Source organism: Columba livia, chromosome 5, assembly GCF_036013475.1.
Source record: "Columba livia isolate bColLiv1 breed racing homer chromosome 5, bColLiv1.pat.W.v2, whole genome shotgun sequence".
NCBI lineage: Eukaryota > Metazoa > Chordata > Aves > Columbiformes > Columbidae > Columba > Columba livia.
The window spans coordinates 58,872,024-58,887,480 of record NC_088606.1 but is presented as its reverse complement, the minus strand read 5'-3'; the positions used below and the strand labels follow the sequence as shown (position 1 = coordinate 58,887,480).

General features: G+C 42.3%; 1 protein-coding gene across 1 annotated transcript in view; it reads left to right on the top strand.

The window, feature by feature from the left end:
- Positions 1-15,457, top strand: part of DKK3 (dickkopf WNT signaling pathway inhibitor 3) — a 31,179-nt gene that overhangs the window by 6,474 nt on the left and 9,248 nt on the right. Inside the window, exon 4 of the mRNA XM_065066221.1 lies at positions 14,139-14,231. Within this exon, the coding sequence (XP_064922293.1) occupies positions 14,139-14,231 (93 nt within the window). The remainder of the gene's footprint in view (positions 1-14,138; positions 14,232-15,457) is intronic.

Genomic DNA, 15,457 nt, shown 5'->3' with positions numbered 1-15,457 from the left:
GTTTAAGGTTCAAATATTCTATAATTTACTTCTCCAGGGAATATTAGTTAGATTGCAAATTAATAGAGTAACTCCAGTAGTAATTTCAAGTATAGGACACAGGTAAAGTAACAGCACTCTTTATTACAATGTGAAAATCAAAATGTTTTCTGGCTTGTTGACTAATTCTATTTCACTTGTGATGCATTGGCCTAACCAATGAAAAGCGGGCATTAATATTAAAAGGGCGCAACATTGTTACTGGTAAGATTTGCTGCACAAAGATTAGTTGCATGTCTTCCCAGTTGTGTTCAGAGCAGTGTTTTACGTACGCCCTCTGTTCTAATTCAAGCTAGTGTACCTAAGATTCTTTTTTTCTTCTGTGTATTAACTTGATAAATAGAAACAACAACAGCTTCTTTTTAGCAGGTTTGGTGTGGGGTTTTTTTGTTTGTTTGTTTGATTTGGTTTGTTTTTCCCCAATCTCTGCAGCCCTGGGCAGAGAGGACGATATCGCTGTGCAACTGCTTTCACAGCTCACTTGGAAGGTTCTGGAGGTGACCATCAGTCGGGTCACTGGTGTATCTGTAGAGGTAGAGTCGATAACATGCCCGTTATAATGGCCTTATTTAAAGCATTTTTCAGCCTTTATCTTCAGTCTCACAGTGAAAAAAAAAAAAAAAAAAAAAAAAGAAATAGTAGAAAAATTAAACCGTAATCTTTGGGGTTCTACGTCCCCTTTTTCTAGAGAGAAAACTGTTTTAAATGGCCAAGCTGTAGGATTTAATAACCAAGCTCCCACTTCTCTGCAGATACCCAGAGCTACTGAAGCAACTGCTTGATTCCTATTTGAGCAACTTTTGTATGGTTTCACTACTCATATTGTCAGCCACATATGCTGGAGTTGCTCTCTTTGAGATTCATACCGCTCCAGGGCAAGGAGTTCCTACCAGTACTGAAGAGAAAAGGAGCTTTGAAAACTGAGAAGCAAGGATTCATGGAATGGCCATTGCAATTTTTCCATAGGCAGCCCTGCAGGAGAGCAGCTGATAGCAGAAATTTGAACATCCAGCATCTTGACGTTGGCTTCTGCTCCCTTTGGCATGCTGATGTCTCAGGGAAGGCGCTTGTTTTGGACATCCCGGTCCTTCATTTGGGTCCAATTTCTGTCTCATTTTTCACAGAACTTTTAGTCCCTGGTGACTTGCACTCAACAACCTTAAACTATCAATAGACACACTAAGTGCATTCTTGGGTTGAAATCCTGGTCTCTGTCTAGCCAAAAATCCCGTAATATCTAAAGCCAGTAGTTTTCGTATACTTAATAATTTAAGTTATTAGCAATCTGCTCATAGTCTGCACTTACTCTACTGGGGGAGATACAAAGTAGCCATGCAAACTGAACCAGGGTCTTGACCTTCTTGAGCCCAGTTAGTGACAGCATTGGGGACAGTGATCCTGAGCAGCCTGAATATCTGTGTCATGTTTCGAAACAAACAAATCCAGTCTTTGACTTGTTGTAGAGAGCCAGGGCTCTTCAGCCAGGATTCAGACATTCTGAACGTTTTACTGAAACCCTCTTTTTTTCCTGTTCTTTTTCGTTTCAGTCTTGACCGTGTAGAATATGAAACTGAGGGGAAGATGCAGATAGCTCATGAGGACAAGTACCTTGTGTTTGTAGAAGATTATGTGGAGAAGGGTGCAAAGCAAATGAGGATGTAGCCAAAGATGAGAAAAAACTTGCAATTAGTGTTTTGAATTGCTCTCTAATCTGGAATACCTTTTGGTTATGAATCTCGTTGTAGAGCAAGGGACATATCCTTCTTGAATGAAAGGTGCGGTGGACTGTGTGCATTCCCAAATGCTTCTTAGTGATGCAAAAGCTGTTAAGAGGTTTAATTTAGCTCATGGATGATAGGATGGCCTTATTGCAGTCACAGTGTATCTTTAAGACCGAAGTTTTTACTGGTCATCTGATGTGCATTGGACTATAGCCAAAAAAAGTCTGAATGTTAGCCTTAGTGACTGCAAAGGCCTGACATACGGAGTTTGAAAAATGTGTGTCGTCTCTGATCCTGCATGAAGAAAGTTCTCCAAGGAAGAAGGTGGGAAATGTCTGTAATTGCCAGCTGAGGTGTGTGTTGTACAGCTCTGTTCACATCTTTACTGAACTTAGTCCATTCTGAGTTGGTTTGTTTTCACAGAGAGGTTGTGATGTAGAAAGTTAAGGATACACACAGACAATCAGGAGTGGGTAGTGTGTACAGACATAAGATGGTTTTGTAATACCATGGCCATGATGTGGAGAAAAGTGAGACTGGAGTTTCCATGGACTCAGGTGTTGTGCTTGGTGACCCTGCACAAACAAGCAGGTGTAAACAGCTGTTAGACCTTATCAGGGTGAAGAGAAGCAACGTGCCTTTTGCTGAGGGATGAGGCAAACCAGGCAGGTGTTCCGGCTGAAAACACAACAATCAAATGTCAGGGAACACAGATCATTATCACATTTTTTTTTTGTCTTAAATAGTGGCTTGGATTTGTAGGCAAAGAACCGATGCAACAGCAAAGGGGTTGCTCCTGATTAAAGGTATCAAATCCTACCCTTATTTGTATTAGTGGGAATCTGAAGTAATTCGGATTACTTCAGTAAATTTGCTTTGTTAGTGACAATAAAAGATTTAAAAGAGCGACTAGGATTTCTTTCACATTTCCTATTGATCTAGCTTGGTCTAAGTTTTTTTTCTGTCAGGTGAGGCAAACAAAACTGTGTAGTACTAATTCATATTCTGAAAGTAAGTCTTCTTTAGTAATTCAGGTCTATACCTATGTTTAGAATAGTTTTAAAATTTGCTGGATCCTAATGTGCTATAATGTGGAATTTCTGTTCCATTTAAACTCCAGAGAACACGAGTATTTTTATGCAAAATCAAATTGGCTGAAGAACTGCCTTACTGATTTTGTGTATCTGGACTGTTACCCTTTGAGTAGCTGAATATGGAAAGGAGGAAGATTTTCTTGGAATAAATTTCTCCTCACCAAAAGTGTGGTATTACTGTACCACAGTAACAGTGCCTAGGATTGATTCAATGGTCTAGGTGACAGTAAAAACACAACAGCAACCTGTACGTTTATCTGCAGAAGGCTACAGAACAGACGTTCTTTCAAAGAGTCGCTGCCCACCCACTGCTTCATCAGCGTCCATCCAAGAGCCACGCACCACTTCTGAAGCTAACAGTGCTCTTGTTAGTTGTGGAAATAAATTCTGGCTTGTTGGAGACTTTCCATCTGTTCAGTTACTGGCTTCTGCCTTGTTTGCACGTTGGTTGGTACAACTCTTCTGCAAACAAACCATGGTGAGGGTGTAGTGTAGCTCAAAGGGCAGTTGTTTACCTTTTCCGTGGTTTTAGTTCAGTCTTCTCACACGTAACAAGCTGGGTTTGGGGAACCGAGGCATCCAAATGTCCTTTACAGATCATGTCCAACTTGTAGGGAGACATAAAAACAAATCACTATGAATACTTTTACTTTCTGCCTCTACTGAATCTACCTATTTATCCTAAGAGAAATTGAACTTTTTTTAATCTTCTCTGTAAGGTAAAAGATACAATGAGGAGAGTGGGCTGGTGTCAATCCTGTGATCTGCGGACATCTGTTAAAAGATTGTCATACGGCCTGTCTTTAGACAGCACTGAAAGTTCATCAGCAATGTTTCTTTCCTCTGGTCAGACCCATGTAGCAAAATTAATCATGAGAGGAAAAGCTTTAAAGCAAAAGACAAAAAGTTTTCCACTGGTTTTGATTACATGCTTTCATGCATTGGCTCCAGCAGATGCTTATTTGAGATTTTAGCTGAAACCATGTTATTTAATTAAGCAGTAAGCTTTAGCTGGTAGGGTGACAACAGTAGCAAAGGCTTTTGGAAATACACGCTATGGATGTAAAGCATAAACGGGTTTTTATTTTTCATTTGTATCTGTTGTAACCTTAGAATGATTGAGATACAAAGGATACAGACAAATGGACTAAATCTGCACCTGGTTTACATCTGCATTGTCATCTGCAAGGTGGCAGAATGGTACCAGATCACCACGGCTGGGAGGTTGGCCCAACACATAGTTCCATATACAATGAGCCTGGGTATTCTCTAACCTTTTCCTGGACTGTAGGAGAGGCAGAATAATCAAAATCAGTAGAATGACACTGTTTTTGCACCAGTGAGTAGGAGGAGACAGAATTAATATGATCTGTGATCTCTTGGCCTTTGTGCAGTGGTTTATGGTCTGGAGGATGTGTGAGGTGCTGCTAGTCCAGCTGGATAGTGTTTTGTACTATTAAAAGTGAAGGAAATTGAAGGAAAGTGGTGAATTGAAGCCTGTTTCTGTTCAGTTCAGTTTCTTCAAAGGTTTAGCGATGTGAGAAAAGAAGCACTGTCGAATAGTGGCTTCAAATGTATTCCCTGAGAAACGCATTTCATTGTCAGCCGAGTAAGTCTCACTTTATCCTTCCACCCACCTGATTCAAAAGCAGCATTTTGGCGTCTTTTGCAGAGTGAGTGTCTGACTCACTGTGGTAGTCAGCCCTGAGGAAAACCACATCAGCTGTCAAATCACGGCTGTTCACTGCAGCTTAGAGAGACAACCCCCCTCCAACTCTTCTGTCTGTCCCAGTTCTTACCTTAATAACCAATCCACTTCTCCCTTCCAATTAGTAATATGTTGTTATAGAGTATAATTGGTAAAAATATGTACAGGGTGGGGTGGGAGTTTCAGATTTGTTTACTTGTTATTCTGTCTGGAAATGACTCAGAGACTGTTCTGTGAATTTATATCACGCGAGGAATCCCTCAGACTGGTTCCCTCAGAAAGTCCACTCATCCCAGGGGGAGGAAGAAGCATCTGATGGCATGTGGAGAGGCTCATGTCACGGTGTCAGGCAAAGGGGAACCTCACTGGTCTTTCTTCACAGACATCAGCGAGGGAAAGTTTTGGTCCCCTAGTAGGTGTTTATCTTGGACTTCATGCATCACAAAAATCTGTAATACATTCACATTCTTATGTCCTTTTTGGAAGGACATAAACAGCATGCTGAAGAGCCTTTTTCATTTCTTCTTCTTTGGAATTTGTTTAGGAAATAAAATTAATATTCATTAGTAGTCATCATCTCATGCTGCTGATATCCTCTAGATATTTTAGGACCGAATAAATGTAGGAGTAGCTACATTTATACAGTCCTAAAATTACATTTGGCCCTTTGAAGGCAACCGTGAGGCTGATGTGGGCCCCAGTGAAGTTTGACACCCGTGCTCTAGATGTATGATTTCAGACAGAGAATTAAATTAAGAAAAAGCGAAAGGCTCTATTGTAATCCCAACAAATGTCCCAAAGACGAGGTCTGGAAGAAGGCTCAAAAAGCCAATATCTACAACCCAGATGCCTCCTCCATCCTTAGACATTCATCTCATCTGTTCTCTAAATCCTGGAGACAACTTATTTCAATGCTTTTCTGTGCTACTCTATTGCTGTAATTTGAACTCCTTCTTCTTCCATCTACAGCTCATGGAAAAGAAATTATTCCCTCTACAGTAAGAGCAGCCTGCCACTCTGTCAACTCTGCTATGGGCAAAATCCAGTGTAGATGAATACTTACCCGTGTATTTATCTTCTGGTATTGTTATCTTTGGCTGACACCTTCATCAGTAAGTCAGTCTCTCGAAAACATAAGATACCAAAAAGTATATAATGTAAGAAAAAGGCATATAAGATTCAGGGTTTGAAGTAAGTTCTGTGATGGATTTGGCACAGGTTGGCATCTTACTCTGAGTTCTACTCTTTAAATTTAGTGCTTGAGAAAAGGAAGCAGCTATTAAGTATAGAGATCTTGTTTTGAACTGTTTTTGCACAGCTGTTTCACATCCTTGCTGTGTACAGCTACTCTGGGTTGGTTTGCTTTTATAAATGTTCAAAATCTACATAGTTTGGTGGTGAATCATGGAAACTTTGTAGCTGCCAGTTGTAGAAAGAAGAGAGTCCCGCATTAAAGTTCACCCCCCCCAGGCACACCACTACATGAAAGCAGGATCTTTATGTGATTGCTGACTGCTTACAAATAATGGCACTTCAGAGCTTTGTAGCACAGTTTTACAGTGTTCCAGTTGCTGTTGCTCTATCTCTAGACATTTAGAATAAAAACCAAGATCTTTTAGACCACGAGGTTTTTGACACATCTTCTGGTTATCAAAGGTCAAAGCATTGTTCTCTGATTAATAGACAGGTAGATGCATTTCTCTATTAAGACAATGAATTGCAAAACCATTAGGAAAACCTTGTTTATAAATGTGCATCAGTATTTTTACTTCATTTGATAATCTCATACTGTGTGAAAAAGCTTTTCTTAACATGGACCAGTTAAACATGAAGCACATGGCTGTTGGTTTTGAGTCTCAGATTGTCTAATTTCAGAATATTCCTTCGCTGTCTAATTATGGATATACAAGATTATAGAGTATTTAAAAAAATGGACCGAGTATATAGCATGACACCAAGTTTCCTGAAGGCCACAGGGAAGATTTTGTTGTCGGAATTTCTACCATCCTGCTCTGCCTACAGTACACCTGGCAAACAGGAGAAAAGAAATTGCAGGTTAGAACCTGTCCTGCCGGCTCTAGTGCAAATGTCTGGGACAAGACGAGACTTCTGCTATTGCAGACAGTCACTGCAATATATAGCCCTATATATATATGTGTGGTTATATATATATGTATATATATGTCGACACAAACGTTTGCTTCTAGGAGCTGTTAGTTTCCAGACTAAGTTAATTAGCTGTCAGATTATAGTTTTGGGGGGCTTTTCTAACCAGCTTGATCAGTTCTTCTAGTGTGCTTCCACTGCAAAATAGGCTGAAGTAAGTACTTTGCACTGTGTTTCCTGCTCAGAAGCGTTTGCAGGGGCTGTAGCCTGGCCAGGATCAGATCAGTACATTGCTTACAGAGAAAAAGGGGGTGAGGGAAGAAAATCAAGTAGCTGCTTCTGCAGAGTGACCTGCCATGAAATGATTACATGGCATACAGAGATTTTGACCATATGTGAACAGAGCATGATCTGATAGAGCATCTAGGCATCATTTTTCTCACTGTCTTGAGGTATTTTTCATTGGGTGACTTCAATTAATTCCCTGGGAGCTTTGACAGCATGTTAAGGCCAACCTTGCCATTGTTACTTTTGGTACCTAAAGCCAAGCTCAAGTGCCTTTGGGCTATCTTCAGTTGTGTCATGTGGATGTATTTTTTCATGCATTCATGTTGCATCATGTGGAGAGCCAGAAATGAAGTTTTTCCAGTTTAAATGTTTCCGTTTTCTTGGCAGGGGAAAGGGAAACAGGTGAGATTAGCTCCATGGAGAAGTTTAAGACAAAACTGCAGAAGTCACTCGTATTTTCCTATTTATTAGTTTTGAGCTCTGAAGGCCCATTCCTGTTGAACAGCCCCAGAAATAGCTGACTTTTCCCACATAGCACGGGGATGTGACTAATACCATAGTTTGTAGCTCACATGTCTGCCCTTTTTAGTATGTCTTTTTTTAACAGTAGTCCTTATTTTTATGAGTGCTATGTACTTGGCAGAACAGCAGTAAGAGGTTTGCTCTGCTGGAAAGTATTACAGAGGTTTCGAGGTATTTCAAGGCAAGTTAATTTGTATCTCATTAAAGACAAATGCATGATGTGCTCTGTCTAGACAACTAAGAGATTAGGAACTGGAACGCTACTGCAACTCAAACTACGGTAGTAGTTTCCATAAAGCAATACTCCATTCTATGTAATTCTGCCATTTTTCTAATACAGATAGTATATGTAGGATAGAAAACAGTGTTTATGCTTTTTTTCCTTACTACTCAGCAGTTCTTGCCATCTGCTGCAGTAATAGAGACCAGCCCTACGTGAAACGACTTGTAGAAATTAAAACAAAACCTAGAGGGGGATATGTAAGCACAGAAGTAACCATTGCCTCTTAGATGTGCTAATTGCTAAGAAATGTCAGTTTGAAGGAGAACAAGCGGCTTTGCTAGAGCACTGCAGCTGTGGCTGAAGGTATCATCGTGTCACAGATACAGTTGGACGAGCTCTGGAGCTGTTTGGGAAGGATCTCCGGCTCCTCTTTATGAAGGTTAACACTGAGTTTTACTTGACCTACAGGTTTTTTGAAAAAGAAATTAATTTGTATCAGGAGCTTTTAAGAAAGATGTAAATGGTCTTTTTGTGCAGCGGAGTTTTTGAGGCGTAGTTGTCCCAGCAGACTGGGAGAGATGTCTCGATGCATTTCCTAATTGTTGCACCAAGTGCTTTTGTAGCTTGGCTTCCTATGTTGTGTGCCTCCCGGCAAAACTTCCTCACCTCTCTGAAATCAGTCAATTTTGCCTCTCTATGTTATGGCTTGTGAACTTGAAATCCATAGAGGGTTAGGAATGGACACTTATGTATTAATCACCATTGAAAAGTTGTGCATAAAGTCATCAATGAAGCCTTCCTCTGCTTTCATGGGTTCTAAGCTAAAGCGTCAAGAGCCCTGAAGGAAAGAAAAGCTCATTTGCCTGTCCCTGACAAGTATCGGCTGAAGATACAAAGAGAGAGTTTTGTTTAAAATTATCTTTGAGGAAAGACTTTTTGAGAATGTGGGAGGTAGGGTGAGTGTGAGTGGGAAGAAGGAATAGACAGATCTCAATTTTGAATGTAAAATCAATGATTCCATTTTGAAAGTCAGTATCAGACTTGAGGATGTTTTCAGTCTATACTATATCACTAGTGAAACAGAGTATTAAAAATATTACCATGGTGAGGTACAGAAACCAGATGAACACTGCAAACAAGAGTGAAAGTAGGTTAACACTGGCCTTGTAGTTCTGCTTTCTTAACTCGAACCGTGAAATTCTTTTCTTCTCCCTCTTCATCCTCGGTGTGTTATATCGGCAGAGTATGATGTGGTTGACACCACCATTGGCCACCCTCCACCCATCAAGTGTCGTTGGCCAAAATAGCCCGTAGTGCCGTCCCTGGCAAAGTCATGCTGTTGGTTTTTTTTCTTCTGTGCCTTTCTGTGTATACGTGAACATTCAGCCATTGGGAAGGTGCTGTGACACCAGCTCTGACCTGTACGTGCCTGCACTGTCGCGCACTCGGGCATCTGTTGCGGTTTTCTGGTAGCTGCGGTACTGTCATGCTTCACTATCACTACATCTCTCACTTCTGTATTCTCAAGTGTGGAGACTGAACCATTATTTAGGAAAGCAAACGATAGCTTGGCATAATCTGCCAAAGTCATGACAATTGAAGTTTCTTCCAGCAGCAGTTGTTTTAGCAGTTTTATAACACAAGGAACTTTTTCCACGAGTTTCAATGTTTTGCTGAGGGTCTGTTTTTTTTTTCCTATTGGTTTTGGAGCCAGTCTTAACCCCCAAATTGCTTTCAGGTGTTGCAGGGTATTCACTGCAGAGTACAATCCTATAATAAGAGCCCACCAGACGCTGAGTATGTACTGACGGGTACATAACATGCTCTTCTCCATCCTGGCTTCTGTTGTTTATGGATCCTACTACACTCATTAATATATAGACTATCCTGCTTTCACACTGCATTATTCTTTAGCACTTCTCAAACAGCATATGCCTTCGCTGCTACGTTAAATTAAGTGGTGTAACAATGTAATGGATTTCAGAGAGAAGTACCCCACTTTAAACATAACTAATTTTGTCTTTAAGCTATTTGCTCAACTTGTATGCTCTGCTGCATGTCAGAAGCCAGCGGCCCCTCTCCTCAGTTTACACACTGTTGCTCCTGAAGAGACAAAATATTCTGAGAAATGTCTTCATTTACAGAAAATAGATTGTTCAGAATCCATTGCAGCTGATGAAGAAGTTTAGGTTTGCTCCTTGTCCAGCAACTGCTGTGTCTCAAGGTACCCTGATTGGAAAGAAGGAGACAAAAAAGATAAATGGTTACACATATGCATGTATAAGCACTACTGAGTTCTGCATTACATATATAATACCTGGGTGAAAGAAGTTGATTTGGAGTGTGGCATAAAATTTCAGCGAGTATAAGAAAGCAAGTTGTTTCCATGCCAGGAAAGAAAGCTATGAAGTGTTTTTTTCCCCAACTGAAAACCCTCATAAAACTGGAGGTCTGAGTTGGTGGGACACAATTCAGTGAGAGGAGAAAAAAGGTTTTTGGCAAGGGACTCATGAGTGCAAGAGGAAGCGGTGACTGCAGAATCGCAGCTTTGATGTGAGGTGGTTTGTAGAGCTTGAGAGACTTATTCCATGAGCTAAAAAATGATTATGGCAAGATTTCTCCTCTGTGGAAAGGCACAACTGGAAAAACTGACTATACTGAGACCTGGCTGTTTGCCTGAGAGTGGATGGAACAGGAGTGAAACAGTATAGTTTATTCTGAGTATGGTTTGTACAGTGGGAATCATAAAAGAAGCTGACAAAGCTACAGACAGAAAATTGGCTAGAAGGAGCACGGCTGCTGAAGAGAAATGGCCAAGTGCTAACTTGGAACCACAAAACCTCAAACATACTATATAACGTTTAGATTTTGACCTGCCTGATTACGTAGTGACAAAGCAGCAAACAAGCAGAACACACACTGTACTGGAATGATGGAGCTGCAAAAACTAACATCTCAGAATAGCTGAAATTACTGCTTCTTAATTATAAGCATATAACCTGGATATCATGTCATTGACTTGAAAATAATCAGGCCCCAGACTGTGTTTGGCCTCTGTTCTGTGTTCTGGGTAATCAAACTGTTTGAAAACATCTCAGATGGCCAAAATGTGCAAGTTAGTCGTGGCATTGCTCTTGGTGCAGAGCAGCCCTGTCTCACACAGGGCAAGGAGCTTCCGTAAGGTTTAATCTGGAGATACTATTGCTGAGATAATTTGCAGGCCAGCTGAAACACAAAACCCAGCTGGGATGGGGTGGAAGAAGGCAGCAGTTTGGGGAGAAATGGTCTGAAAAAGTAGAAAAACAAAATGAAAAGCTTAGTAGGAACTTTCAGTAAAGGTTACACAGATGACAGTTCATCTGCTTCAGCAAATGAGATGAACATCTGCCAAAAAGAAGCAGTCAAGTGGTTTCTTCAGAGAATTCAGGGATTTTGTATAAATCCTCTTTTTTAAAAAAATTGTTTTTAATTGACTAATTTATAATTTTTTTTAATTGGCAAAACAGTAGCATCAGCCTTAACGATAATGCAAACCAGTGATGAAGTACAAGTGACTCAGAACAGTGCCGTGAGTTCTTCTTCTGTTGGCTAGATTGTTTCCAGCCTGGAGAAAACATGCTTTAGGGAACAGGTGATTAATGCTGGGGTATGTAATGGTGATTAATCAGGTGATTTTAAAGAGGAAACCAGTAGATGGGAAGAGGAAACACCCCCTCCCTGTGAACCAGTCACTTCTGGGGCACACAACATAAACGCTCTGCATCATCCTCCCTTCCGTACCCGCAGAGTGGTGTTCTGGGAAGAGTTTCTGGCCAGTTTGTGTGTTGACTTGGTGCAGCAGGAATGAATGGCGACCCATCTCCACCCCAGCGCCTGTGGGACTCCGCGTGAAGAAACTTCAGTCTGAGTTTGTCATTCAGATGGGAACTTGGGTGTCCCTCTCTCATGAACATTTTTATTCAGGCCGTGAAATGATTCCAGGTTTGAAAAGCTGAACATGGGCTCGAGCCCTGTGCTGGCTTGAGGCCTCCTCTGGTGTCTTAGCTGGGTAGCAAAGGCTGATGCATTAGGGAACCGTGGGGCTTCTCTTTCCCCATGATGTATGTGACCCTTCAGTACTTGTCAATCTTAAATTAGTGTTCAGACCTGCCTGATGAATATTCTTGTGCAGCAAACAAGGTGTTCAGGGGGAAACACTGAGTTTGTTATGTGCATTTCAAAATCACGTCATGCAGAAATCACGTTCTTCGACAGGCTGGAATGTCATTAAATGTAGATTAGCTCCATCAACAGCAGGGAGATGCCAGAGGAATTATGTCAGCTCAGAATCTGCTCTTGCATATTTTGCTATATTAAAATCAAAGTAAGGATTAAAAAATTACATGTGTAGGTATTTGCAGCTGTGAGCTTGCAGGCGATGGGCTGTGGTGACAGATACACGAGAGCCATGTCATCAACCAAGAAAAGGAAATCAAATGGTGTGTGACATCTACTGCTGCCCAGAAGCACAGGCCGCACATTAGTGCTGCTGTTAACATGGGGCCCCAGGAACAGGTAAAGTTGCCAGTGCCGTGGAAAGAAGCACTGCACTTCTCAGCATAGCAGCTCTTGCTTACAAAAATGCTCAGGCCCTGCGAAGATGCTTACGTTTGCCTGAGAGGAATTTGTCTGCAAAGGGGAGCGGAGGAGCGATTAGGAGGAAGAGGAAACACATTTCCCTTTTCCCTGGGGCTGCCCTTGCTGGCTTAGGAATTAACTCTGCTGCAGAGATCCTGAGGTCAGCACTAGTGTTGGTGGAAGAGGAGGGGGGCAGCGGAAAGCTCCCTGGCCTGAGACCAAGCAAGATGCTGCAGAATGGCCTCCCACAGAGCACAGAGATACTCTTGGCTGCTGCAGCTGCTCTAGTGTAGTCTCTTTCCTTTGGTCTTTCCCCCATCCAAAAAAACAGTAATGAATCATAACTGTACTCCAATACAACTAGAACAGATTTAATGGAAATGTTCTTCACCACCTTCTCCTCCTCCTACCCCCCCAAAAAAAACCCCAAAAGCCTACAGCGGCAGGTTGACCCTGGCTGGACGGCAGGTGCCCACCAAGGCTGCTCTATCACTCCCCTCCTAAGCTGCACAGGGGAGAGAAAATACGACAAAAGGCTCATGGGTCGAGACAAGGACAGGGAGAGGCCATTCACTGATTACTGTCATGGGCAAAACTCGACTTGGGGAAAAAGAATTTAATTTATTAACAATCACATCAGAGTAGGATAATGAGAAACAAAAACATGTTAAAACACCTTCCCCCCACGCCTCTCTTCTTCCTGGACTTAACTTTACTCCCAAATTCTATACCTTCTCCCCCCAGCAGCACAGGGGGACAGGGAATGGGTGTCGTGGTCAGTTCATCACATGCTGTCTCTGCTGTTCCTTCCTCCTCAGGGCAAGGACTCCTCACCCTCTTCCCCTGCTCCAGCGTGGGGTCCCTCCCACAGGAGACAGTCCTCCCCATTTTTCTCCAACATGAGACCTTCCCACAGGCTGCAGTTCTTCATGAACTGTTACAGCGTGGGTCCCTTCCATGGTGTGCATCCAGCACGGGTCCCCCACAGGATCACCAGTCCTGCCAGCAAACCTGCTCCATTGTGGGCTCCTCTTCCCATGGGGCCACAGGTCCTGCCAGGAGCTGCTCCAGCACGGGCTTCCCACGGGGTCACAGCCTTTGGACACACGCACCTGCTCCAGCGTGGGGTCCTCCCTGTGCTGCAGGTGGAGATCTGCTCCACCATGGACCTCCATGGGCTGCAGGGGGACAGCGGCCTCACCATGTGCTGCACCATGGGCTGCAGAGCAATCCCTGCTCCAGCGCCTGGAGCACCTCCTGCTCCTCCTTCTCCACTGACCCTGGTGTCTGCAGGGCTTCTTTCACATATTTTCACTCTTCTCCCTGGCTGCAATTGTGCAGGTGTTTTTCCCTTAGATATGTTATCACAGAGGCACTACCACCACCACTGATGGTTTTGGCCTTGGCCAGTGGTGAGTCTGTCTTGAAGCTGGTGGCATTTGCTCTATCAGATGTAGGGGAAACTTCTAGCAGCTTCTCACAGAAGCCACCCCTATAACCACCCTGCTACCAAAACCTGGCCATGCAAACCCAATACACCTGCAGAACAACATAGTTTATTTTCTTGAGGTTGCTGGTATTAATATTTATACAAGAAGTGAAGCCACCTTACACTTTGAGGCCACAATATTTAGGTACACCAGGGAGATACTAATAGCATTGTTCTGTTACAGAACTGTGGTTGTATGAAGAACTGAAGCAAGCTTTTTTTTTTAGTTCCCAAATAAGAAGTATAACCAATTGAGACCTTCTGGTATTTCAAGAAGAGTTACGGGTTTGTGTCACACAGTGGCAAATTACACTTTCATCCTTTTCTTCAGGAGTGTATCATTGACGAAGACTGTGAAACAGGGAAATACTGCCAGTTCTCCACCTTCGAATACAAGTGCCAGCTCTGTAAAACCCAGCATACAGTAAGTCCTGATGTGGTCTTTAGAAACTCAATATTACTGTTACTGTTGCTAATGTCAGCAAATCAAAACTGACAGAAAACAAGCTTTCTGCATGAGGTTCAAAAATGTATGTGTAGAGTGGTTTGGGTTGGTTTGTTGTTTGTTTGTTGTGGTTGGTTTGGGGTTTTTTTGTGGGTTTGTTTGTTTCTCTCTACCTGTTAAATAAGTTGCAAGGTCTCTGTTCTCTTATGCGTTAAAATCTGCACTCCGGTCCTCCTGACTCAAGCTTGACTTGTCCGGTGGCCTAAGGGCAGCGTAAACTGAGAGTTGTAGGTTGCCCCGGGGACGAGCAAAGAGGACACGGTGCCAGCTCCGCTGAGCTGGTCACGTCCAGCCCTCCCTTCACAAAGGAATTGCTGCAGCCCACGCTCCTCCCTTCACTGACCACTTGCACAATGCTGTAGCGCACTTGTTACTGTAAATGATCCCCTTCCATGGATCAGTTACGTTATTTGAACCTGTGAACCTCAGGAAGCAGAAAATTCCTGTCCTTGGTAGTAGCTGTGGTTGGCTTATCTTCAGTGCCTGAGACGTTTCTGTGGTGAAAATGCAGCTGAAGAGCAATCTGATGGAAAAGGATTTTTACCTGACTGTCCCTTTTTATCCAAGTTCTGCTGCCGGCCTCTTGTGAAACAAATTCATTCCTCAGAGCATTTGCAGGCAGTTAAGTCTACAAGCAAGCAAACCTTGCTGTAAAGTTATGTAATCAATAGGATTATTATAATCTAAAAGGCTGTTCCTTAAATTAATGAAATAGTTACTTACCTTGATAACTTCGGGGAGCTCTGTTGACTTCAGTGGAGTGAATGCTTGCTTAAATACAGGTCCTGAATTTATGTTTCACATTAAAAAGGCTTATTCTTCATATTTCAGCGAATGTTAAAACTGAAAGTTTTTCATGTTAAGGTGGAACACTTAAAAATCAAGATTGGGATGACCTAACACCTACCCCAGCCTTTTCTTTACAGTCCTCAGCAGAACATTTGTAGAGTGAAGAAATTAAAACCTGGGTCCTAGCTACACTCGTGTTATAAAGTGAGCTCAGACTGAACATGGTGGGATCAATTCCCCAACCTAGGACCTCCTCAATTAAAAAAAACACTTCTTAATTAGCAGGTCTTAACAGTGCTATTGTAGTCCTACTTCTTGCCCTGTGTTAAGCATGTCCTGTGGGATTCACTGGAAAA